This window comes from the organism of the source record quoted next, unplaced genomic scaffold (assembly GCF_019419815.1).
Source record: "Pyrus x bretschneideri cultivar Hongxiangsu unplaced genomic scaffold, Pyrus_bretschneideri_v1 Contig81, whole genome shotgun sequence".
Classification (NCBI taxonomy): Eukaryota; Viridiplantae; Streptophyta; class Magnoliopsida; order Rosales; family Rosaceae; genus Pyrus; species Pyrus x bretschneideri.
This window is the reverse complement of record NW_025999822.1, coordinates 881,591-908,646: the sequence shown is the minus strand read 5'-3', so window position 1 is coordinate 908,646 and position 27,056 is coordinate 881,591. Positions and strand designations below refer to the sequence as shown.

The window sequence follows — 27,056 nt, the reverse complement described above, 5'->3', positions numbered from 1 at the left end:
GAAAAAAGGGCACATTGAGTTGATGAACTCACCCTGGTAAGAATTGCACGTAATATCCAAATGCATTGTATAAAATCTTTACATTTTTCTTCTCACAATCACTGCATGATTGTTAACAGTTAATATCCCTTGCCGAAGGAAAAAGTATTTTAAATGGAAGCATTTGCTCCTGAAAACTATAATTTTAACATCTCTGACATGAACCTATTAAGAGTAATTTTACTACCAGTACGGTAGAGCAAAAAAATAGTACGCAAGTTTTATTATCATACCTTGAATAAACCTGTAGGTTTGTACCAGTAGTTATTTGGCCAAGGAAAGCAAAAAGAAGTTGAAGGCGCCTTCTAAATTCACCAATACTGGATAAACGTAAGAAGTCTTCCAAACTGCAAAATTGCAGACATGTCACACAATCTAACATTAAACCACAAAGTTTCCCATAAATAATATTCAAGAAAAAATAAATAAACATATTCTGAACGTGCCTATGGGTAGTAGATTCTTCGTATTCAACAGCATCAGAAGGTCGTAGAACTGAATAAAGCGAAAGCCAGATCTGCAAGAATGACAAGACAAAAGCATAAAATTAGATATGCAAAATCAATCAATAACTAAGCAATTTTATTCACTATATTAGAGAAATGAACTTGCAATATCAAGGCGTTCATCAATTAAGCTAAGAGAGCCTCATTTGAACTTAATTTTTACGTAAGTTGACACGTGATTCTATCTTACACCCGTCTTATTAAAAATCTCTGATTTCATAAGTAAACCATACCATCTTCCTCAAATACTAGCCTTGAATCAACCCAATTTTGTTATGTTGATTGGTTGTTGACTTGAAAGTTACAAGGTGATGCAGAGCCGAAGGTTATATCCCGTGATTCCAGTTTTAGAAATTACAAAAAGATTTAAACAAGATAAAAATGGATATTGTTCATTTGCTACGCATTTGAAGCCTCCCAAACTACCATTTGATCATCCATTTTTTAATAATAGATTCATTTGTACCAATTTATGTTTAGGATTTTCAATGGGAAGAGATGAGTGACTAGTACTGGGGTGGGTAAAGGTATTATTTCTTTAAGTGGGCTTTTTCGCCTAATTAAAAAATTACTGTCATATTACATTACGGCAGTAGTGGAAATTTATGATTCAATTAAGGATTGGGTATAAAGAGCCATTGAAACTTGAACAATACTTGATAATTAAAACCACAAAGCACAAACCAGAAAGGCTCAAATATTTTCTCAAACATGAGTGATATGGTGCAAGAAGGAAATGAATAAATCGGGATTCAATAATTTTATTTTCTTTGGCCATTCTTCAACATTATTGTTACTCAACTTTTTTATGGGTTAATTATTGTTGCTTTTCTATTGATTTAACTTTCACAATTACAAGTAACTTTGATTTACCTTTCCAGCATTAACCTCACACTGATCCTGCACCTCATCAAGTAAGGCAGGCCAGGAATTGAACTCCATCTTTTGCCACGAGAACACCAGTTCACGAATGGGCTTGACTTGATCTATAAGAATTAAGAAGGCATAGAAAAAAGTGAACATTGAAAAATGAACAAATTCCACCACGAAGGAAATGCTCATTGAATGAGAACTCTTACCAGAGAACGCAAATTGTGAACCATTTTCTTGTAATGTATGGAGCTTGTTAATTAGAAACTGCAATCCTAAAAGGGCCTATGCAGGGAAAAGAATGTACAAGGATGAAAATTGTAGCCTTGGCATAAGATAACTTCTGGCATCAAAAACGGTGAAATGATCTTTTGTAGAGATTTTTTGATAAAATACTTGTTAAACATAATAAATTTACGGTACTAATTGGAAGTATCAATACCTTAGCTAGGCAGGTGTTCAGTGGAATATTCATAAGCATTTCAACAGCATTCATGATTTTCTGAAGTTCATGATGATCTTCATACTCAATTAAAAGGGTATGAATTCGCTGTTGAAGACCAGTAAGCAATTTCACCATTTCATACATCTTCGGAGCATTTGAATCCTACAAATTAAGATATGGAAGTCAGTTTACTGGTATGATGCTACTGAAGATAAAATATTCATACTAGGACACAAATGTTTACACACCTTGTAAAAGTTATATTTGTGGACTGACGTATCAGAAGAAACAAACTTCTGCTCATGCTCCAAACAAATACGAAACAGATTCTCTGGTGCAAGTGCAGCATCCAGACTGGAAAGAAATGAACCCCCTAAACCTGGAAATGAAAAGGACTATTACTATGCAAACATAGTATAACACAGAAAAGCAAGAAAGAAAAAAAGCCACCGCAAAAAAATCTTCACCCTTGATCATCCCTACTCCAAGCGTATGAGAATCAATGAATGAAAGCGTTTTGTCCAGATCGCTGATATGGAAAGTACCCGGCTGCATGAAAAATAAACAATGTCACTCAAATGTAAACACATACAGGATATCAGAAAAAGAAAGTGACACACCAAATATGTTTTCTTAGTATTATTTTCTAAAGTGACCACCTTAGTACTCAGTAAAACAAAATTACATAAAAGTGGACCAAGAATCCACCAAACAAGAAAAAAAATAGAAGAACATCACCCTCCATAGCCAAGCAAAACTAAAAACAAAACATTTCCAACCCATAGTTCGGACCAAATATTTTCCTGCCTCCTTGAACTTACATCACAAAAAAATTTCCACGGATAACAATCTTGATTTGCAAAAGAACATACATCACAAAAATTAAGGCCCATCATAGTCTGGAACATACATAACAAAGAATTACGGTAAATTATGCCTATGTCCGCGGAACTATTACTCCTTAGCACCCCTAAAACTTAATTTACGCCACTATAGCAAATAAATCGGCATCAAACAAAATTCTTTGCACGAGAGGAGAACAAAGGTAATATGTGTAACTTATGGATCAGGAGTGAAAAAATGCAGCATAGAGGCAAAAAATAAAAAGATGTTGATTTCAGCAGTAAATAGTAGTTGTGGATTAAGTTTCACAGACAACTTACTGCTAGAACGAGATTACATGAACCAAATAACTGATTGTGAGCATTGACCACGTCGTTAACAAGGGAATCATCCATAAAACTCCATTCTTCATCTAAATCTTCTTGTTCTTTCAAATCTTCCTCCTGAATGGGTAATATTTTATTATGAGAATAGCAGGAAAAAGTACAGAAGTATTAAAATACCCAGGAAGAATACGCATACATGAAATCTACAACCAGAACGCAAATAATGAACAAATACACAAACTCTGAAAATTACTTCCAAGAGGAAGCGGGAAAAAGCACAGAAGCATTACCCTTTCAATAGGCATATCTTTAGAAAGAAATTCCTTCCATTCTAAGAAGCTTTCATTTGCAAATAACTTCCCAAGAGATGATATGTTGAGATCAATTATACTCTCAAGTTTTAATGCACGAGGCTTAAACTTGAATTTTTGAGAATGTGCTTCCTCTTCATTTTTAGATTGAATCTTCATACTCATCCAACGACTTGCAAACACATTAAATATCTTATCCAATACCTGAATCACAAAGAAAATGTATTATCAGAAGTCAATAACTTTGAGTAAATTTCACTCAAACAGTTTCAAAATGGGAAAGAAACAAACCATAAAAGATGCATAATCCATCAGCCACGCATTAGCAACGAAATGTGCAACACGGACAACAATGTTTCGGTGCAGAGAAGCTTTAAGTTGTGAAACAGATATCTGTAGGACAATATATTATGAGCATTGAATTTTATGCCAAACAATTCTAGTGAATGAAATAATCCAGAAGTAAAACTTCAAGCACACTTAAACGGGATACCCTGTGTAGAAAAAGATTATAAGATGCAATACACACCATATCATCGCTCAGACCACCACTGGAAAAGGTGATCAACTTCTCAAGATGACTTATGTCATCAGCATTCAAGATTGTAGGAATTTCTATGTTATAGGGAAATTCGCTCGAACCACTGTTTAAGTCAATAGAAATGGTCTTCGGAACTGATACCCGGGGGAATCTCATGAATGAGCAAAGTGATCCCTGTCAAACTCTCCAAGTAAGTCATTAAAGCAACAAAACACCGCCAAAATCCACAAACATAAAAGCATAAAAAAAATACCATAAGCATATCTGTATTGGCCATCTCAACTCTACTTAGGATTATCTTTTGTGTGATGCCAGACAGAATCAGCGCCAAGCCCAATTTAATTTCATATAATGCAACCAGAACTGGTTGAACAAAATCTGTGTACTCACGGTACTCATCTGATAATAGTTGTTCAATAAAACCAGTTGCCATTTTCTGAGATAAACATAAGAATTAAAATCAAGGGTTAAAACAATTGGAAAGCTGAAAACATAATAACAGCTTAAAACAGAATGAATAGACTGACAATTATCAAGCATAATATTGCACGCCATTTAGAGACATACCTGCCAGTTAATGCCTTGGTCAAGAATCTGTTGTAAATTAATGGCATCAACACTACCAACTGAAACTTCTGAACATGAAATGTGTTTGCAAAACATATCAGATGTAACATGCTGAAAAAATTCATCAGATGTGACACGTTCAAGAAACTTGTTACATTCTTGTTTCAAGCCTTTAAATTTCCGGTAGTCAGAGCGGAACACAATCTAAGCACCAAACAAAAGATTATCGTCAGAAAAAATAGAAGAGACGGCTAAAGAAGAAATGCTACCTGAAGTCCGGTGAAGCTGAAAATATAGTATATGTAGAGGCTATTCCACAAAATCTTAAATTTCAGACACCAAGATCCATCAAGAAGAATATGAATAAGATCCTATTCATTCAAGCAGAACCAGTTCAGAATGTCCCACAATTAGGATAGGATCCTAGCATAAAGAGCTTAAAAGATATATTGCCTCTCCACTGATTACCAATTCGGGGTCCTGACATTCTAACATCAGTAATGAGTCTAATGACTAAAGATAATCTATGCATTCAAGAGAGGGCTGCTACTAAAGAAACATTACACTAAAAGGAGACACCAGAAGTACAAAAAGAAGAGCAAATGATCATAGCACTCATGGTTTGAAAAACATTTGACAAAATTTATGACACACAGTAGGAATGAACATAATATCAAAATTTTAAACCAAAATCCATCAAGTACAATCGGTAAGAGGTATCCTATGCCCAGAAGCACACTCAGTAAAGCATAAGCTATGCATTCGAAAGGTTTCTGAAAAGAAGCACTACAGGAGACACATGAAGTACAACGAGAAGAGAAACTGAGGATGGTCACCAAAAAAACTCAAAAAAGAATTTTAAAAAAACAGAGGTATTATGAACCATATGATTGAATATAATACAAACACAACCAGTTAATCGGTCAAAGTGCATGTGCATGTGCACGAAAGACCTCAGTGAGGAAAAAAAAAAAAAAAAAAAGGGAAGGTGGTATACAGTATGACTGAGAGGTTCACTCTTAAACATACAGAAAATTAAAATCCAAAACAATAAGGTTCACCATTCACATAGCTCAACAGGCACAACACATGACTTGCAATAATGGTCATTAATATATTCTAAAAAGACAAGATGCCTTTTAGAAGAAGCAGACAAAGGTATCATCACTAATCATGTGCATTGTTTTCTCGCTGGAAAAGGTAACAAATAGAGTGATGCATTTTGAACCAAAAACGACTCCACTAAGTATATGAATTCTCAAAATATATTGATAGTGTGGAGCAAAAGTAAAATTGTTATACCTTTCTCTGTAGCTTTTTGTGCTCCACTTCAAGCTTGTTCAACGCCTGTGACCTTTTTTCATGAGAATATCTTGTAGAAATCTGCCCGGCCAAATATTCACTTTTTTGCCGAACCTAGCCAGAAAACAAGAATTCATTGTAAAAATTCAGCTTTAATCTCATTGAATCATTAAAAACTAGTTTCGCAGTCATAAGTTCATAACTTATTTGAAATAAACCGTAAAACTGCACATGATACTTGTAACCGGTCAGTATAGATGATCACAGCTGTAACTTCATAATACGTTAAGATACTTTATTAACTTACATTCATTATAAACAGTTTTTGATGCACTATTTCGCTTATTGATGTAACTGCTCCCGACAGATATTTAATAAGATACATAACTCTTTACAAAATAAACAAACAGTACAACACAATAAACAAGGATTACACTTCTATAAGACACATGAAAGCTGCAGCAACACCTCAGATCTTCGGGAAAACATCAAAACAAAACCAGAATTAGTGATGCAACCACATATAGTGCCACTGCAGAAGCATGCACACATATAGACAAGTATGTTAACATGTTTCTTCAGAGCAAACAAACTTTCAGTAGAACAAAATGAAATAATTCAATATATACAAAGCAATATGCAAGAAACAGAAATCAGCCACCGAAAGGATTATGCCAAATACACAAATGTCAATTTGTACATGCCTACTAAAATACCAATAAGTGCCTGCGTGTAAAAGATGATTATAATGTCAGTACACTTTTGTAACAACTCGTGCAATAGAAAAATATATTCAGGGAAGAAACCTTAATTTCAAGTTTCAGCGACGATATTTTCTCTGCTAACAGTGAATTCTTGCAATGGTATTTCATGGCAGGATCCAAATCATCACAGCACAGCAATAGATTAAGACGTAATATCCCAAGACGCAGCCAAACACAGCCTTGAATAAAGCCAACCTCTGAAAATTCAAGTAAATATTAAATATAATTGAAAACAATTTATAAACCAACAAACAGCCTTGCCAGTAAAAAGAAAAAAAAAATTGTCACAAGAATGAATGATATCAAAATCTGGATATGGATGCAGATAACTTCAGTGTGAACTAAAAATAAATGTTAAATATATTTGAACACTATGAAAACGATGAGGGTTTCACAAGCGCCAAAACTGTATGCACAAAGAATTCCTAAAGAATACCTTTAGATGAGTAATGGGGATAGAGGTTTCGAAGCAGTGGCTCAATAAACATATCCACCGACTCCCTCAGACCATGATGACTTGACTCTGAAATAAGAGATCCCACAACACCGGTTCCTTGCTGTTACCATAGCGAAGTACAATAGAGCAGTCAATATCTAATTATTTTGGGAAATTCATTGTGATTAGACATCGTTAAGATTAGACATTGTTAACGAAAAAGTTAATTCTGATTTCCTCTAGACATAGTAATTAACCTTGCCAAATAATGATCATTTCATGGTCTACCACTTACAAATCCTAGTGTTACAAAGTGAAAACATAACAGAAGTATAACCCAGTTCAAAGTAATAAAAATTTGAAGGTATCATCTCATGATAAACCGCGTACAAATCCTAGTGTTATGAAGTGAGAATGAAATGAAACTATAACCCAATTCGAAGTAATAAAATTCTGAAAAGTATCACAAGTTTACAGGAGAAGAATATGGGTAACAAAATTCCGAATGTTACGACTAAACCCAATGTAAAAACAGAATGGCATGACCCAATTCCATGCAGCACTTAATTGTTCAACAAACTACTTAATACTCAGACAACTTATAACAACATACCTCTAAAGTTGACTTGATCTTAGCGAATTGGTCAGAGTCAAAAGACTTCTCGTGTGCATATATAATCTACAAGCAGAGCATCATATGAATATATATGTATTATACTTGTGAAAACCTTAGTCAACAACTCATAAAAAGGTACTCTACCTGCTGGAACAGAGAACGAGCAGTGGATAGTAGAAAACAAGGTAAATTTGCTCCTGGGAGAGAGCTGCGCCATAGATTACACGATGCAGCTCTAAGCTTCAGAGAGCCCACAACATAATCCTTGATAGAAGATGTGCTTTTCCTAATTAATTAGAGAGAGAGGAAAGCGATGACAAGATCACATGTTAAAGACACATCAATAGCTAAACAAGCATCTCGGTATGAAAAAATTAACAAAGATATATGTAAAAATGTATTCAATGATAAGGATCAAATGTGTCATGAGAAATAGTCGTTGCTGTTAATAAAACTTGAAACTGCCAAAACTAGAAGTACTATGAATGAAAAATTTTCCTTATAAATTAAATATAGAAGACCATCATGAAGAATTTCTACCCAGGCCAGGTACGTGTAGAATAAGTAATACTTTAAAAGGAAGCAAACATCTTACAGTATCTGGAAGACTGTTGCTGTTACCACAGGGTGAATCAGCACATCAGGTACTGGAATATCACGTACTTGAATATCGTAAACAGCTGTGCTTAAGAAGCTCTGCATGCAATTAGAGTACCATGAAACCAGAAATGAGTCAGTGAATGAAATTTGCTAGCGCAAATATCCCACCACATAAGATAATATATGTACCTCGACAGAAACTGGGCAATAAATCCACAAGGATTGATGCCACCGAAACCACATCTCGAGTACAAAGCTGGAAATTTTTGTATTCACTGCAGCATAAAGAAAAAAGATAAGCACACTGATGACATAACAGGTAAACGAATGTAACAGAAAATTTCATTGACCTGAATCAACTGAACTCCACAAATCCATTATCCAGAAAATCTTCTGATGGGGAAGAAACATTTGAGGGGGTCTAGATGAATTGTTCACTGAGAATGTCAATGCATACTTCAGATGGTTCAATATTTTGGCCAATTCCTGTCATTCAAAGATAAGTAAAATTAACACAATTACTTGTCCTTTAAGGTAGCAACATGCTTGCATTAAGTTCAGAGCCTGTTGACCATCTGTTTCTTCACTGTCCGGTGGCTTTAAATCTCTGATTGAAGTTGTTTAAGGAGTTCGGTATCAGTTAGGTTTTACCCAGGCATTGTTGTTCTCTTATGGTAGAGGAACATAAATTATCAGGAAAGGGGAAGAAAATCAAGGTCTTATGGGGATGTATAGTTTCAGCTATTTTTTGGGTCATTTGGATGGAAAGAAACAAGCCGATTTTTTAGAACAACGAAGGCAGTAGAAGGGAGGATATGTGGGATAACGTTCGGTAATGGTCATCTCTGTGGGCTTTGGTTACGACAGAATTTAGAGATTTGTCTTTTTCAGAAATTTGGCGTAACTAGAATGCGGCTATTAGTTAGTTTTGTGTTGTTTCTATAGTTTCTAAACGTATGGATGATGGTGCTATTTATCTTGTTTTGTGTGTCTTTGCGGGCTTTTGTATTTTTATTGATTCTTTGCAATAAACTTTTGTTTCTTCATAAAAAAACATGCTTGCATTAAAAACAAGTTCATTTTTCTTTTGGAGGTAAGACCATAAGAAAATACTTCCATTGACAAGGAAAAGAGCAATATAATGCAGGGGAAAAGGTATCTACTGAACAACAACTTGAAAAGTAACAAGGATAATTACTAAGAGGCTAAGAGCATAGCTAAATCCAAAACCAACTCTCAACATAGTGACACTCACAGGGAAGCCGAATCCACACCCTAACAAGTGGTAAATCATCGGCCCTTGCTACCTCCTATTCCCTTCCACTTAGATCACCCAAAATTTACAAAACACCTCCATAACACCATGCTCATCTTTTTGCTTCCAAAAAACTTGGGCTCTGTTCAGTTCAAGGAATAGGAAGGGGAAAGGAAAATATATCCTACATTTCTCCACGGGGATGAAGTTTTCCAATAACTATGTTTAGTAAAGTTAGGAAAGTAACCATGGAGTACAGCATCCAAATTGGAATTTTGATTTCTCAAAAAGGATAAGTAGACACAAGAAATGAATATGAATAACTATTATGCACTAATTGCTTACAGAACTTATCCATTCAAACAGTTACCTAAACAAGTACAACAAGAAAATACCTACTCTAAACCCCTTAGTTTCCAGAGTAAGTATAAAACTTAAATAATATGAGTCTACTGGAAGCAACTAAAGCCGACAGTTAAAAAAAATAAAATAAAATAAAAAAAAGCACTGGAGGGACTATGAATTATAAGCAATTCCTTCATGAGCTTAGAATGATGTCGTATATAGTTTGTGGTTATAAATTTCAAAGCACCACTGAGATGATCTTACCAGCTGTTTTTCTTCTCTATTGACCAGAATGATAGATGATAGATCCTGGAGTAGTTTCATATCCAGGGCAAAGCTTTTACTATCAGTCAGAGGATATGTGTCCTGCCAACAGCCATGCCCAAATGTCTGACCTAATGCCTCGTCACCAATAGAACAACAAACAGATGCAGTCACTTCGGACAAAACTTTTTTTGACCTTGAAGCCTCCTTCAATTTGACTCTTTCCTTTAACATTTGCAAAAGACTCTGCCGAAAAAAAAAAAAAGTACAGATATGTATTTCATTAACATGTGATAGGAATACTCAAAATGGTGATTGTGGAAACATGAAGGTCTCCCACCTGATAAATTCCATCCAGCCGTTGAACAACTTGGTCCTCATCCTCATAAGAATCAGATTTACCCGTGATACATGACGACATGGAAATACCTATATAAGTTAATAATATCATAAGAACTTGTAATGACGGGGCCACAGATCAATTTGGATGAGCACAATCAAAGAAGTATGTTAAAATAAAAAATAAAATAAAAAAATAAAAACCAACCTTCCAACACAAGGGAGCGGAGATCAGAACTTGAGGATGCAACCCCAATCACAGGATCATTCTCTGTAACAGCAACCAAACATAGACAGCATTATATAAGCTCAAAAGTCAATGTAACCAAAGAAATAGAGAAAGCTAATGTCCTACCATGGACAAATAATCTTGCTCGTGTTGGCCAAACCGACTCGCAAAGTTCCAAAATCTGAAGCTGCTTTTCAAATATTCTAACAGAAGAAGGCAAAATTGGGTGACCGCCATAAACCCACAGCAAGGACTTCTTTGAGTGGAAAAGCAAAGAACTTTCCAGCTTCCCGCTCTCTTTCTATTCCAGACAAAACAAAAACAGAAAAAAATCAAGACAAAAATACATCACAAGAAAGCTAAAGAAGTACATCACTATTAGCCTACCAGCAGATTATACACTGCTTCAGGAAAGAAGTCCTTCAATTTTGCAGCATGCTTCAACACCAATCGCCAAAAGATTAGCAACATATCCGAGTCAGATGACTTCAAACCTTTCCAAAATAATATATGATCCTCAAGAAGGTCAGTGTACAACTGAATGAGTGCATCAAAAGATGGGGACTCAATTAGCATGACAGATGAATCAGCAAACTTAGAAAGGAATTCCCCCTCCAACTTCTGCAAAGATTGTAACACTTCTAAGTAACGACCTTTATTTAGCAGGTGAGCTTTACTATAATCATAGCTTTTCTCAGTATTCCACTGTTGATAAGTGAGCCTCAGTTGCATTACAAAATTCAAAGCATTGTGAAAACACTTTTGATAATTGGACCTGTCATTTGACTCAATTGCATCCACCAACTCAAATGAGAGCAGTGGTATCAGCTGGTTTTCAAATTCTACTTTGTGAATAGACGCAAGGTCATGATATCGAAGGGACATGTATTCCCAAATACGATGCTTCTTACTTTGTATAATAGAATCCACAAAATGCTTGAACTGAGGGAAGCACTGTAATTGAGAACAATATGAGTTAAACCATAGAAGGTACAGCTTGAGATCACTTTCAGTAGCTTGTTCAATGGCCCATTTGGCAGCAAAAAGTAGCTTTTTCTCAACCTTTGCTAAGGCCTTATCAACCTCAGCATTCTCCACAGAGTTTAAGGTCAAAAAGGGGGAAGCCCTGTGAACCATAGTTTCATTTAGCATCCCTGTACCCCTCAAGTAAGTCACTAGTTCGCGAGCAGTTGAATCCTGGTGCATAGAGCACCTACTACTTGCGAGTTGTAATTGGTATGATGCGTACTTGCCCCCCAGGAACTCGAGGTACATGCAGTTAGTCTTCACACGAGCTTCTTTCGTGTTCCATGCAATATCCCTCAGCTTTAATGGCGCTGGCCATCCTCCAGGCAAACACAAAGATGGGTGCATTGACAACTTAGATTCACACAATTCAGTTACCAGTAAATATGTGTATTTGACATGACTAATTGCATTTCTTCCGACAACGTCACCCAGTGTACTGAGATATATATGCTCCCAGCTTGTCTGAAGGCTCCACAAAGGCTGGCTTCCATTCATTAGAAGTTGTTTGAACAACTGAACCCATCGGGAAAGCTCAAGATATGTGATGGAAACACCAGAACGTAATCCTTCTCCTCTAGCATAGATATGTGATTTGGCCATTGAATGCACTAATTTGGCAAAGGGAATGCCTGAAAGAACAAGGAATCTTTTTACATCATTTAGTTCAGTACCCTCACGGTCACGACTGAATCTGCTACTCTCGCCAAGTAGCCAATACGGCTGCATCATAAATATTTCAACTCCTCTGTTCCTCATTGCTCGGGATACTTCACCATAAGTTGGGTTTACAGTCAGGAACATTCGAAAATTAGGATGCGGTTGAATAACAAGTGGTTTTCCATTCACAACCCCACGCTCATTAATTGTAATTGATCCAGACAGCTCAACCAAAGAATTGATCCTATCAAGTACCTAATTTAACAATAAAAAAAAACCATGTCACATGACAAACAAGTATAGGGAGAGTGAACATTACTGGACAGTGACAAATAACATGAATGTTAGAGGGTAAATAACGCGTAGGCATGGCAAAGCTTACATACCGTGGGATTACAACAATTTGCATCCTCTAGAACAATCCACTCTCCACGCTCTACAGCCTTTATCAATACTCCCGTAACCCATTCAAACTTTGCCGAAATTGGCCCCTTCTCATAACCGTTTTGCAACTTGATAGTTGTCATCCTAAGTTCATCAAGATCTTTGCTTGCCCCAGTTATAACCAACTTTAGATTGTCAATGACTTCAATTAACAAAGCAAGAGAACTGGAAAATCTCCCTGTATCCTCGAGAAAAGTAGAAGTAAAACTAGAATCCCAATTAACGCTCGACAAGAAACTAAACCATCTGGGAATAAAACCTTTGCTAAGTGAAACTGCATCCTTTGAGGACTCTAATCGCAAATTGCAACACTCCTTTACGTAGGAGTCAATCTGAGCAACAACCAAGCGAAAATTTCGGAAGGCATTATATTGTTCAAAGCATCCAAGTATTTCTGATATATCAGTTCCAGATGAAAGATGTAATTCATTCAGCACATTTCCTGTGAGCTCAGCTAGTAACCTGACCAATGAGGTCTTACCACACGATGCTGGACCAATCAGGATACACATCCATTTATTCTCTACACATTGTGCAGTTGCTTCCAAGCTTTGACGGATTTCAGGGCAAAATTTTAAGTGTGCTGCTGGGAAGTTTAGATGACTGAACACAATTCCTTCTTATGGAAGTGTTTCCAACAATTAAGTATCCAGAACTGAGGTGAACTCGTGGGTAAGGAGTTATATGTGGCTTCCTCTCAAAAATCTGCTCATACAACTGTAGGACTTTTCTACGGTCTGATTCTGTACGCATCCTTTGAACATAAACAATGTCCAGGAAGCAATACTCCTTGGACATAAAGGGTGCATCTGAATTGAAAACAAAATATTAGAATACAGCACTATCCAAAATACAACTTTGCGAAGAACTAAAAACAAAAAAGATAACAAGCGGTTCAAACCCTGTATGAGTTGACACGATCGAATCACATCTCGTAGATTAAACTCCCAAGGAGAACCATCCAGAGCAAATTTGTGATACACCATGGTTTCTTCGTACATCCGTTTATTAAACACAATCAGTTTTGAAAGCAGAGTTCTGTCAATTGATGGATAATGGGAACTGCAGATAAACTGATAATCATCCTCAATTAACTCATCCACATACACCTGAAACAATGAAAGACATTTATATCATCACCTATTGCAAGCATACATAATAAAGTGAGGTTCACACAACTATATACGGAATTCAAATGACAGTCAAACAAATACCTTAGTGAAACGGTTGAGAAAGGACTTTGGAAGGCCTTTTCTGCCTCCACCTTGATGGGAAGGGTTTTGGCAAGCAAATATTCTGAAGGACGAGGGACACTTAAAAGTATAGCCTAACTCTGGAATGAAAACTTCAGCTCGATGATCCAGAATAGCATTTAAACCCTAATAAGGCACATTTCGCCATTAATCATATTACACATACAAAACAATATAAAGGAGTCCTTGAAACGAATATGTTTCCATAGAAAAACGGAATAGAGAAAGAGATACAAATATAATTGCATAGAGAAACAAAAGGGGCCCTCATAATACCTCCAATACAGATTGTGAAGCAAGATTAAGTTCATCAAGCAAAACCCACGAACCTTCTCTCAAAGCCTGCAAGAATTGACACGTAAGACAAGAAAATGAGAGTAAGGTGGATTCATGTCACAGCTACAGATATTAAACTTCAAACACAAGGTGTTTTAACCTGTAATAGGATCCCATCAGACCACGCAAACTTCAATCCTTCATCACTTTCAACCGGTAAGTCTGAGCCCAACAGGTCCGCCATATCAGTCTGCATCAGAACCATAGGAACCATCCCCAGATGCATAGAGACAAAAAACAGTGAGCAAAACATATGTCTATGCTATATAAAAATATGAAAGCTGGAAAATAATACCAACCTGCTCGGACAAATTTATCCTGACAACTTTGTGACCAGAAAACTTGCCCAATGCAACAATCAAACTTGTTTTCCCAACACCTGGACTACCTTCCAATAGAACTGGAGAGCATAAACAAATTAAGATATTTAAACAAGATGTAATATACGCTATGAAAAGCAAAAAGAAAAAGGGGACGCTCGAAAGCAACATTGGTACTTGAAAAGATATACCAGGTTTCGGAAGCTGCATAGCTCGCAGTACCCGCAAGACATTTTTCCTGGTGGTAGGTGCCAACATTTCAAACCCCTCAGTGTCACAACTTTCAGAACCTATAGTACATCATAGGAGGACAGAGTGACTAAAATTGAAGACCAAACATCAAAATGATTCAATCATAATAATTTAAAGTACAGTGCCACAAAAACGTGAGAGAAGAAAACAGTTCCTTACAGTGCCTACGGGTAACCTTTTCAAAACAATAAAACACAGTGAGTGCATGTTGCATCGCATAGTTACCTTTCTCTACATAGAAAGGATCCACACCAAAAATGTTGTCACACTGCATGCTACCACTGGATGAATCCTGTTTAATTGTTTCACGAGCGCCCCAACCATAGTTTTGCATTTTTGAAAGTTTTTTGAAGTCCAATTCACTAAGTTTTTCCTCTGCTACCTACAATGAATGCAAGCATGGAGATATTAAATTGACAACAAAACCACTAGGAGTCATGTTTCACAATGGAAGCCAATTGATGGACAGGCAAAAGAACAAAATTAGAAAGTGCAAGCAATCCGAGCAGACAACAATTCAAGTTGAAAGAAACCCAACAAACCTTCAATTCTTCCAAAAGGAACAACCAGCAATGCTCCCTTACATCATTGCTGTTCCCTTTCGAAGTTTCAGTACCTAAACTCAGTCCATCAAGCAAAACAAGGAATGCCCCATGAAGGAATGCATACACATGTCCTAACTTGATTCCAGTCACATTAACAAAATCCACCCAAGATAGTAGATCTCTCACAGTAAGTGTTCTTCCTGACTTTAGATGGTTGAACCACTCCCAGAAGTTCAGCAAAGGATCCAAAATGGATGAGAATTCAGGTGACAACCTCTGAGATGCAATACTTTTAAGCTCACCTCTATCATCTATAGGGGGAACCCATAGCTCTGTGAACCGATTACGAAGAGCAGGAGATAGTTCCTTCTTACCGAAATCACCACCAGGATTCATTGTCGCAAGCAAAAAGAACTTCTCATGAGCAACAATTTTCTCCAGATCAGGACCTCCTTTCTCAGCTAAAGACAGTGTTCTCTCTGTTTCCAAGACACTATTCAACCTCTCAAGTACACTATCATCAGCCAAGGAAATCTCATCCACAAGAAAGAGATCACCACTCCTCATTGCCTGCACAAGGGGCCCATCCAACCATTCAAACATTTTCTGCCACTTTTGGTGCATCTCAGATAGCTTCAATATTATCCTTTCCAAAGTCATCACATCTTCATTGGTGACATCAGGATTCAAAATCGGACCCTTTTTGTAAGCTTTTATCGTCTTGTTCAGATTAGACAATGTTGCAGAGGCTTGACCTATGTCCGAAGAGACAGTCTACAAAGAAGAGAAAAAATCACTATTATAATTTATAATGGACATTAAGCAACCTTACTATTTTTCACTAAAATAAAAAAATGAAAATACTTTTCACTTGAAACAAGTCTTGAAGCATTTTCAGCTTCTTATGATTGATCCATCTTTAAAAGGGAAATGCAAGAGAGCATTGTAAACAATCCAATAATCTTAATAATCTATTTTTAAGGTCTTAATTAAAGTGTTCACCCTATGAAAAATCAGTCAATTTAGACAGCAGTTAGCCATTGGACTATCATCACAACTATTTGAGTATGTATCAGAAATTATGTGTCCCTCTGTCTGTTTGATCACGGTTAGACAACCAAATTGTTTCTGACTTGGCTGATTTTCTACACAGATGACCTTTACATATAGACCTAATAAAAGATCTTCAATCGTTTGAAAAGGATCCCTCTTTATCTATTTTGTTTGTACAGGGCTTGCTAGATGATCCAAGTTTACATTCTAGTTCAATGAACTGAACCATCTAATTTTAAAATCTTCATGCAAAATAATAATAATAAATAAGCAAAAGTCAACATGATTATCAATGGATAAATTGATTTTCGATTCGATTGATCGTTGGCAACATAACTCTCGAAATGAGATCTAAAAAGACGGTTTTAGATCATCTAACAGAATGTGGATTAGACGCCATTAACAATCCCAATTCCTTGAAAGAATGGAAAAAAGGGTGGGTCCGACCTGAAGCTGGTGCTGTATATTTCATTTATAAGACACGTGCGCGCGGGCGTGCACACACGCACGCACACATCAAATATGTAACACATAGTCGCATACTACCCATGAACTACAGTACATCCCACAAAAATTAGAAAAACTAGTCCCACGCATGCTTAAGGATGGTACTGTGTAACAGATAAGGAATAGGCTTGAAAATTAAACAAATAAAGGATTCTTACAGAGTCCAGATGGAACCGCTTAAAAACCTGTGTCATCAACAATTCTTCAATTGCTTTTTTAAAATCCAATGTTAATCTCGACCTTTCGCGAATAGGATAAAACCCCTGCAATGCATTCACTAATTATCATTTCGATCTTGAATGAAATAAAAATAAAGTAACATTCCAAAACCTTATATATACAGAGAATCCCCAAGTAGGAGTTAAAAGAAAAATCACGAAATAAAATAAAAATTCACAACTAACCCCGAGAAAGTCAGAGGTTTCGGTGTATTGATGACAGTTCAGAATGTGTAATTTTGAACCCAGAAGAATACTCAGCAATTGACAGACAGTTGTCTTCCCAACCCCCGTTTCACCAACAAGAAGTACAGGTTCTCGCATTTTATAGCAACGCTCCACTAGGAAGTACAATCTTCGCATACTTTTAGTCCAACTAACACCAACAAAATTTATCATCAGTATTCAGAAGCTAATCAAAACCTACTACACCAAACCAAAATTCAAGTCTAAACTACATACTTTTGAAGATTCTTGGGAATTTCAACACCATCAGGAAAGCTGGGAACACATTCCTATAAAAAGTGGAAAACAAAAATCAGAACATAATCACCATAAAAAAAAATTCACTGGACATGCATATTCAAAAGAAATTACAAATACAACCAAAAGGAAACATGTGAGGAACCAAGAAAGCAAACTCTAGAGAACCCCCCCCCCCCCCCAAAAAAAAAGAGAGGGGAGTACCTGAAGATACAAGTTGTCTTCAACAAGTTTGGCACCCATTTCTTTTTCTAGAACTTCTCTAACAACACATTTCTCGCCTTCATCACGAAGCCTCTCTGCCAAAAGATAATAACCATCTCGGGCCAAATCCACCTGATCACGACCACCAAGTTGTGCGAAACGATCAGACCATCGGAACAGATCACGCGGAGTAATGAACCCATGTTTCCCAGCAAAAACTTTACTCGTTTGCCTTTTCTTTTGCAATATCGTCATCACTTTAATCATTTTCTGAGACCTTATTTCAGTAACATCAGGCTGCCGCTTTCGCAAGATTTCAATCAAATCAGTTTCAGGAATTTCATCAACATGTATCTCTACAAAACGATTGCGAAAAGCTCGGGAAAGCATTTTCCGCCCACCATAAAAACCAGGTGGATTTTGAGTCGCAAAAAGCATAAAGTTTTTATGTGCATGAATGGTTTCCTGCAATTCAGGCACGAAAAGCTCTCTATTATCATCCAGTAGTCTGTTCAATGCTTCCAGCACATCAGACGGAGCCAAGTTAAGCTCATCCAGAACTATCCAATAACCATTTCGTACAGCTTTCACAAGTACACCTTCATGGAACACAAGCTTCCCAGTAGCATCTGTTATGTAGGAACCGAGATATTCCTGCAAATCTGTATGTTCATGATTATTGATTCGTACAAATTCATGACCTGTTATTGCAGCAAGATGCTGAACAAGGCTAGTTTTGCCACTAGATGTAGGTCCCTGCAATAAAACAGGGTATTTCTTTATCCAAATAGCACGAGCCAAATTCCTGAGACGCTCCTCAACACTTTTAGTTTCGGTATACTTCTTAGAGTTGTCAGACCTCCCTTCAATAGTTGAGTTACTCAGGTACTTAATATAAGGTACTTCATCTGGAATTTTTCCATCTAACAAAGAACTCAAGATCTCATTTTTCATAACCAATGAACTGCTGCTATCCAACAAAGTGAGAAAAAACATACAGAACCCATCATACATTGCCTTTTCAAATCCAAATTCTCTTTCTGCCCTTGTCGTATATTCTAGAGCACGGTAGAGAGACCTTAAGCTATATTGCGGTTTTTGATTAGCTCCGTCCTGCAGCTTTTCTTCAGCTAGTTTCCTGGATTTTTTATAGAAAGACACAATATTCTTTACTTTGGAATCTTTGCCACCCAAATATTGGTGAACAAATAGAATTAGATCCTCGTCATCCAGTACATCATCAACAAAATACTCAGTAAATCTGCTTCTCAAAGAGAAGGGCAAATCTCGTTTGCCAGCATCAGTTGCAGGATTCATACAAGCAAATAATCGGAAGTTGGGATGTCGTTTTATGTAGTGAATATCCCCTCTTTCTGCTAAACAAAGTGATCCATGCTCTCCTTCCAGCACGCTGATAACCCTCTGCAAAGTCTCTGGAGGAGCTAAATTCACCTCATCAAGCAAAATCCACTCACCTTTTTCCAGTGCAGTTATAAAAGCTCCTTCCACAAATGAAAATATCATTCCATGTGCACTTGCATTCTCTACTTTCAGTGAAAATTTTTCCCAGGCTTTAATTCGATCCTCAACTAGAGCTTTCTTGCGCTTTTTTCCAGACTGTCCAACTGACACAGATCTAGCTGCTTCGACTTTCTGGAAAAACCTTTTAGCGCCGAGCCCAAAACCTTTCACTAACCTTTCCCAATTCTCCTTCTTAAGAGCATTATCTAGCTCCCAAAAAAATTTGAAATTAACCTGCATATAAGAAAATAACGGTACAGGTTACTACACCAAGTTACATATCCACAATCAACAAAAGAAGTTTTGAGACAAATACTACCTGCAAATCAAACGATTCAGAGAATAGATCATGAAACTCTTTATACAGGGGATTGTATATAAATTTCATGTCCATAGGCTTGTATCCCCCTAGTAAGTCAGCAACATCACTCTGCTGACTTAAGTTCTGGAACAAAACAGAAAGTCAAAGTAGATCAACCTCTGATAGAGACACCCATAATGTAGTTAGCAACCGGAGGATAAGTCAGAAAGCAATAAAAGAGTCAGATGGAGAAAGACTTGGAAGCAATATTACCAAAACTGTTAGCTTCTGACCAAGCCTCATAGCCAGATCCTGTACCAGTGTCGTCTTTCCTGTCCCAGTTTCTCCAACCAAGAGAACAGGCTCATTCCAATTTACAGATGCAGCAATTCTTTCAAGCGAGTGAACGGAACTACGAATCTCAACAAAAGGTTTCTTCTTACCACGCGACTGCAAAAGAAACAAGAATATCACCAAATCTGTATTGAAGCTATCTTAAATATAGACAGTGTTATAAGCTCTGACTAACAGTTGTTTGAGTCTTTTCTTTTGCTCGAGGTAGGGAAACTCGACCAACTCTTAAATCCAACGGATTTGAATCCTGCAGTAGAACTCTGATTATGAGAAACTTACAGTTCCACTTAATCACACACAAAGTACATTGCAATCTCAATTCTGAAATCAACTAGACCTGGACTTCCGGCTTATTAGAAGGGTATAAGGTGTCTGGAATCGTTGATTCCCACAACCACAACCTGGAGATCTCTTGCATCAAAGCTAAGCGATTCTTCGTAGAGGTTGAGAAGGCCGCAAATATGTCAACCGCCTAAGTCATGATACAATGTTCCAAAACCTTAATACAGAAAGCTAGCCACGAAATAAAACAAAAGACGAAAAGGAAGTTCATCGATTAAGACCTCCTGATAGATACAAGAACGGTTCTTATAAGATAAATTATCTCCCTGAAATATAAAGTTGAGGCCTGCTATTCGTTTGCACCATTTGAGGAGATCCCTACCATTAAATCAAACAAGAAAAATATAAAAACCCCGAACAAACCAATATGAAAACCAGCAACCAACTTTACTTACCTTAATGAGAATCTACTTTGGTAATAAACAGAAGCGGAACTTCCAGATTGAAATCCACCACTTTGTTGTAATGTGGCAGTGTTAATCCTTTCAAATGTTTCTGGAACAGTCACCAGCCAAAAGTATGTAAGAACTAAGGATCAACCAATATGAACTAATTTTAAGAAACGGAGTCAGGACACACCTGTGAGTTTCAGAGCAAGAGGCTCTAAACTTGGATCCCATTCTTTCACTATGCTTTGCAACTCCTCGCTAGTTGAGGGTTGAACCTTCACTTTGAAAAAAAGGGAAAGTGAATTCCGACCTGCCACAAAAAGTTCATTAATCATGTGGCCTGGCATTTATATACGACGAGAGAATTGTTCTAATTTACAGATGAACCTTCAACACTATGCCATCTAGAATTACAATGGTTGACAGCATACAACAACTTGTTTAAATCAATTCAATACCATTTTTCAATGCTCCTACAAGGATTGAATTGAAGACTTTTAGTTCCACTAATCTCTCCCACACCAGGACTTATTCTATTTCAAAAGAAATTAACCAATGGAAATTGACCAATCAAACTTTTATGAAATACTGACATATTGTATATTGAAACCAATGACATTAAATAGTGTTATGTAAATTAAGCCTAAGGACAAAAAAGAAACCGGGAGTGGCTCTATTGGGTCACAAACCTCCCGAAATGCACGAAGCATCAAGATTAAGAGTTGAAATAGTGGAAAAAATCCGAAAACTTCCTGCCACCGTGATCTCCTGCAATAATCACAAATGTTTCAACCACTAGTAAAATGCAAGTACACAAAAAAAAAATCTAGAAAGCCCTTTCGTAGCCCAAGAAAGGAAAATAATAAATTAAAACAAAACAGGAAGGGCATACCAGATACAGTGTACATGGAAATCAATAATCGGGGGCAGATCATAGTTGACAAAAAATAGTTTCTCAAGATTCAATCCCGCATATATATATATATGTGTGTGTGTGTGTGTGTGTAAGCATATATTCTTATGGTGACTAACCTTTCAATTACAAAAAGATAGGAAAATTCAATCCCACATATATATATAGGGAATTGTTATTAGCACTCCAAAAATCTCATTTGGCACTCCAAACTTTATATAATTAGAAAGAAAAATACACTTGTGAGGAGTGTAGAATGAGAATTTTAGAATAACAGTTCCCTATATATATATATATATATATATATATATTCTTACGGTGGCAAGAACCTTTCAATTACAAAAAGATAGGAACTCTTTTTTAAGATACGAATAGATTGGAAAAGATAGGAACTTGAAATGCTAAAGGTTTTCTGCAAACAAGATTCAACCTCAGAAGTGCAGAGGGACAGACATATATCAATTTAAGATACCTTATGGTAACTACCAAAACCTCTAGAGAGCAGAAGGGGAGGTAACAAGCAGAAAAGATTAAAAATATCCCAAAGACACTAATGAACTGTCTCAATATCTGCTAGAATGTGCCGTACTAGAACTCCTGGCCAGTTTTAGAAAGGATAAAGACAAGAAGTAGTTCCATAACCGCTTTAGAAAACTTCAACAGTACTTGTAGGCTTTAAAAGCAAATTTTACTGCTTCCTGAAGAAGCATCTCTTCGAAGTGGGTTTTTGAAGAACTTGAAGCTTTAATACAAATTTCAATGTGTTCAATTTAAGCTCTCACATAAAAATCCAGTAACCTAAAGACTTGAACTCACATTCTTTAGGCTTGTTATAGTTGGTGGATTTCTTATCCACGCTTCATACTTATTTTTGAAGTTAATAAAAGTTTGTTTCTTATCACAAGAAAAAATCAACATACTCCTAACCCTTCTTACCTGTCCGTTCCCAGTTGCAAACAGGTTTGCACCTTCCAGTAAAGGTAATATAACAGAACGCACATCAGATGGTGCTTTGTCTATATCCTCGAAGACAACCCAATACCCTTTAGAAACAGCCTGCAAAAATGAGAAATTGATTTGAGCAACTGAGGTTAAACAGCACCTATACAAGTACACTTGCATATGATTGAAGGATTTCAAACCTGAGTAAGTGACCCTGGCTGCCATCTAAATTCACCAGGTTTTTCCGTACAGACGTAACTTCCAATTAATGTTCGACCGTCAATTTGATCATCCATGTGAATTGATAGAACTGGGAAACAACCAGATAAGATACGAGTCATGCGAAAAAATTAAAAAAATAAAAAAAAAAACAACAATGGAACATCCCTGAAACAAGGAAAACTATTCAGAAAGTAAAGGATATATAATTGCAAAAATATAGATAATTCGCAAAACTAATTGCTAAAATCTTACTGGACGAGGGAGGTCAAAGAAACTAGAACATGAGGGTAGGGTTCAAAGAGAGTAGAATGCGTTTAGAAATGGGGAATATAGGAACCTTAATGGGAAAATCTATGGAAGTAGTAGAAGTTATGGTGAAGACCTACAGATACTCCGGTTAGAAGATGAGACTATAGATGAAGGCTCAAGGCAAAAGGGGTAGAGGCAGACTTTGAAAGAGACGATAAGAAAAGATATGGAGTACTTGGAGCTAATGGAAGAATTGGCGTAAAACCGAGCACAGCGGCTTTCTTGGATCCATACAGCCGACCCCACTTAGTGGGATAAGGCTTGGTTGTTTGTTTTTGTGGCTAAACTAATTGCTAAACCATGTTCAGATACCCAAGAACTCATATGGACTACATAAGAATTTCTCTAAAACAGAAGACCAGTTTTCCAATAATGTTCAACTACCCAAGGACCAGTTTTCCCATAATGTTCAACTACATAATATTCAACTACCCAAGGATTTTTCATAGGGCAATAATTATGTAAGAGGCTAAGAGCTTACACCTAAGGAAACACTCCAAAGATGAGACTTCTTAAGAAACCATGGCATATAATATGAATCTTTTCTTCAAAAAAGAAACCATGGCATATATGACCTTTAAAAGTGTTACACATGTAATGCAACACAGCATGGACTTTTTCATTACAATTAATATACATTAAGAGGGGAGGGTTTGAACCCAAGACGAAGTGGGTTGAAGAGGAATACCCTAACCTCTAGGGAATCCACCACTTGCAATACAGCAGGCACATTAGGTATGGATAGTCACAGTATGAAATCTTGTGTAAAAACTGATTTTTTTAATTCAATATTAACTTAAATATGCTTCAAATGCAGGTATTAGATAACACTAGTTTCATCCTAAATCCCACCCTAAATTTTCAATGGAAACAGTTTGTTGCAGGTATATATCACCACAAATTAAATAACCGATTTTCAACTAGAGTGGACACAACAATATATACCTTGATTGCCACTATCCTGGGACAACTTGCTGATGAGAGCAGATTTCCCACTGCCAGTGGGACCATACAGAAGAACGGGCAGCCTTTGCTTCACAGCTAACAGCACCATCTCAACAGTTCTCTTCATTGCTGATGTCACAACAAACGGATCGCCAGTTGATCTCTCATCCCTAAATATACCAACAAAGTTAATTGGCAATGTGAGAAAATAAAAGAACAGTTGCAAATGCAAATAGGTAGAATAAGAATATAAGAGAAAAGAGATACACAGTTTTTCTGATGAGGAGAGTGTGAGCGAAGGACAATAGTTTGTGAATTTGCATTATGATAACACAACATGTTACAATCAAAAGGAAAAGATAATACTCTAAGAAGCACACCTTTGGCGCTTTGCTTGTGGGTCAATCACATAACATTGAGATGAAGTAGCAGACCCAGAATTAAGGCCAAAAGACTGCAGACTGCTTTTGTGACAGCAAATACTGCTTCCATCCACAGATTCATTTGGTTTGGATGATTCAACATACCAGCCAGCGCTTTCTAATGATACGTCCTGACAGAATTCCTCCCATCTGAAATAATAATATCAAGATAAACATTGCACCAACAATGAGTCATTGAATTTGTTATTTAAGAAATAACTCTCTGGAAGAAGTGAATAAGACCAACCGCAAGAAACATGAAAACGCGTCCTCATCTGTAATACCCAAGTTCTCCGTTGCTTTACAACTTAACTTAAGAATGAGGGAAATTATTTGTAGCCCACACCATCTTATGTCTTTGATAACCTTCACAACTTCTGAAGTACTATCTTGCAGGTCAAGTTTTGCACACTGCTCCACAAGGTCCAGGAAACAGGACCATTTCTGAAGTTTAGAGAAAAAGTCATACTTCACTATGAGGAGGCGGTAGGACACCCCTACGGCTAGCAATACCCTAGTTCCATCCTGCAAAAGAAAAAGTATGACATTAAAGCCAAATATCAAGAAGGGGCAGCTCAACAAATGTGGAACGCTCAGCTCATGAATGCAGGGGGTTGCAAGATCAAAGTCTATTTTGTTTCCGCATAATTGATAGCACCACCACTTCACTTACAAGAAGTTCAAGAATAGAACCCTCTCATGAAACAAAACTTCAGATCTCTACATAATATCAGTTACAGCTAAGAAATCTCCAATTGTGTATCCTTGAAAAGTGTGGAAAGTGTGTTAAAGTGTAATTTTGAACAATTTGTTCACCACATTCTATCAAGTTTATATTTCACCTGCTAACATTGTTTGGTGCTTTGTTTATCACCAATGAGAAAATGTTCAGTTATTTTATGCTTCATATAAGCCTAAAGAAATTCCAAACAGGGGCCGAACCATGGGTATTGTGGAATCAAGAACCATTAAAGGTCAGACAACAAAATTGGCCAAGGGGAGGGGGAAAGAGAGTAAGATAGAGAGTAAGGGGGAGAGAGAGCATTCCATTTCACACAAATTATTCATACAAAGCTTACTAACCTCAACACGGAGATCAGAAACTTTTGGTCCCAGCAGAACACGTTGAAATGGAGGTGGAGAAAATTGAAAATAACCTACTATAGACCTGCAAGTGAAGAAAAGAAAGATCGATATGGTACAAGTAACTGTTTCCAACCATTAAAAGGTGGGTGAATGTCATGAACAAGTACATAATACGAACATATAAGAATCCATTAAAGACATATGCATACATGTATCACATATATAGACATGAGAAGTGAACGTACTCCCACAAGAAAGGATCCAGTTCAAGGGATCGACAGAAGGCTAGACAAGCAAGCTCATGGAGATCTAGACCCCTCCCAGCTCCATTGTAAAACTCAATAACATTATCAACCTCTTTTAAACTAGTAGCTCTGCAAAATTTTGAAACCGATCCCCCATCAAAATTAGACCCCAAATTCGGCACAAGCCGAAACAAATCGACAGCTTTGCCCACGATCTTCTGAGCTATTGGACGGAAACATCCAATCAAAGGAATCGTAAATTTTGGATGTAAGAACACCCCAACTAGCGCTTTGACCACTTCATCTTCAGTCACACCATCTCCCTGCGCAAACCCAAACGCCGAAAAACAGAGTAAATTTTACCAGCAATATTGTTCAAACCATTCATCCTTCTAGTACTCTAATTCTGTAACACCTAACCACGAATTTGTCTTTCTTTTAATTGATCAGCAACCTATAAAGCTTGACAAATGACAGCAAATTTCCGTACCTTTTTGGACAGAAAATCAAAGTTTGGAGAAGATTGGAGCTCCGGGCACCGAGCAAGAAACCTCCCCAGTGCTGATTCCAAGCTGAAACTACCATCAATGGCCATTTGAAAGTTCAAGTATTAAGAGTATTAAACTATACTAACAATATATATATTTAGGTTTGAAAAATATGTACTTTAAGTAATTTCAGAAACGAAAAACCACAATACAAACGCCGACTCAAGGAACCAAAATTTTATATATAATATCGTTCAGAAACGAACTGCAAAAAACTTTTCAAAACAGCGAAGAATTAAAGGTTTTAAAAGCCGGTTTTTGTTTTCATAAGAATTGGATTTGAAGAAAGAGATTCTCGGGGTTTCGAAAACGCAAAACTCAAAACCAATTTCACAGGAAACGGATAAATTAGGGTTTTCCCAAAAGCTAGGGTTTATCAGCCTCGGAGGTTTTAGAACTAGGTTTGCAGGGGTTTAGGGTTCAAGGCGAAAATGCCTTTAAATACAAATTTAAATTTGTAAAGGACCAAAGGGGCGCAGCGGTGCCGTCCAGCCATTCGATTTTGGTTCAACTTTTTATTTTTTCCCTCAAGATTTTAAATCTATTTCCACTTTAGCCCTTCAACTTTTCTTTCGCCCTAAAAGTATTTGTTTTTAGTTGTAAGTAAAAAGTTGTAAG

At 36.8% G+C, this 27,056-nt stretch overlaps 1 protein-coding gene across 1 annotated transcript in view; it reads right to left on the bottom strand.

Annotated features, from left to right (window-relative positions):
* The window catches only part of LOC103957906 (midasin), a 34,316-nt gene extending 7,456 nt beyond the window's left edge, over window positions 1-26,860 (bottom strand). Inside the window, 57 exon segments of the mRNA XM_048575878.1 lie at window positions 33-101; window positions 273-386; window positions 486-556; window positions 1,419-1,531; window positions 1,625-1,700; window positions 1,858-2,022; window positions 2,109-2,239; window positions 2,328-2,409; window positions 3,024-3,146; window positions 3,320-3,544; window positions 3,632-3,733; window positions 3,870-4,055; window positions 4,135-4,317; window positions 4,449-4,652; window positions 5,751-5,864; window positions 6,557-6,711; window positions 6,951-7,071; window positions 7,564-7,629; window positions 7,711-7,852; window positions 8,162-8,262; window positions 8,356-8,441; window positions 8,517-8,652; window positions 10,031-10,276; window positions 10,371-10,459; window positions 10,578-10,640; window positions 10,725-10,899; window positions 10,986-12,539; window positions 12,671-13,294; window positions 13,296-13,537; window positions 13,630-13,837; window positions 13,943-14,107; window positions 14,258-14,323; window positions 14,418-14,507; window positions 14,617-14,717; window positions 14,829-14,927; window positions 15,115-15,271; window positions 15,432-16,208; window positions 17,153-17,257; window positions 17,399-17,588; window positions 17,675-17,727; window positions 17,900-19,654; window positions 19,740-19,865; window positions 19,995-20,171; window positions 20,251-20,322; window positions 20,413-20,547; window positions 20,639-20,735; window positions 20,813-20,912; window positions 20,997-21,116; window positions 21,496-21,574; window positions 22,656-22,775; window positions 22,862-22,971; window positions 24,138-24,307; window positions 24,518-24,709; window positions 24,807-25,084; window positions 25,643-25,727; window positions 25,891-26,213; window positions 26,381-26,860. Of these exon segments, the coding sequence (XP_048431835.1) occupies window positions 33-101; window positions 273-386; window positions 486-556; window positions 1,419-1,531; window positions 1,625-1,700; window positions 1,858-2,022; window positions 2,109-2,239; window positions 2,328-2,409; window positions 3,024-3,146; window positions 3,320-3,544; window positions 3,632-3,733; window positions 3,870-4,055; window positions 4,135-4,317; window positions 4,449-4,652; window positions 5,751-5,864; window positions 6,557-6,711; window positions 6,951-7,071; window positions 7,564-7,629; window positions 7,711-7,852; window positions 8,162-8,262; window positions 8,356-8,441; window positions 8,517-8,652; window positions 10,031-10,276; window positions 10,371-10,459; window positions 10,578-10,640; window positions 10,725-10,899; window positions 10,986-12,539; window positions 12,671-13,294; window positions 13,296-13,537; window positions 13,630-13,837; window positions 13,943-14,107; window positions 14,258-14,323; window positions 14,418-14,507; window positions 14,617-14,717; window positions 14,829-14,927; window positions 15,115-15,271; window positions 15,432-16,208; window positions 17,153-17,257; window positions 17,399-17,588; window positions 17,675-17,727; window positions 17,900-19,654; window positions 19,740-19,865; window positions 19,995-20,171; window positions 20,251-20,322; window positions 20,413-20,547; window positions 20,639-20,735; window positions 20,813-20,912; window positions 20,997-21,116; window positions 21,496-21,574; window positions 22,656-22,775; window positions 22,862-22,971; window positions 24,138-24,307; window positions 24,518-24,709; window positions 24,807-25,084; window positions 25,643-25,727; window positions 25,891-26,213; window positions 26,381-26,485 (11,813 nt within the window). The 5' untranslated portion in view covers window positions 26,486-26,860.
* Between the last annotated feature and the right edge of the window lie 196 nt (window positions 26,861-27,056).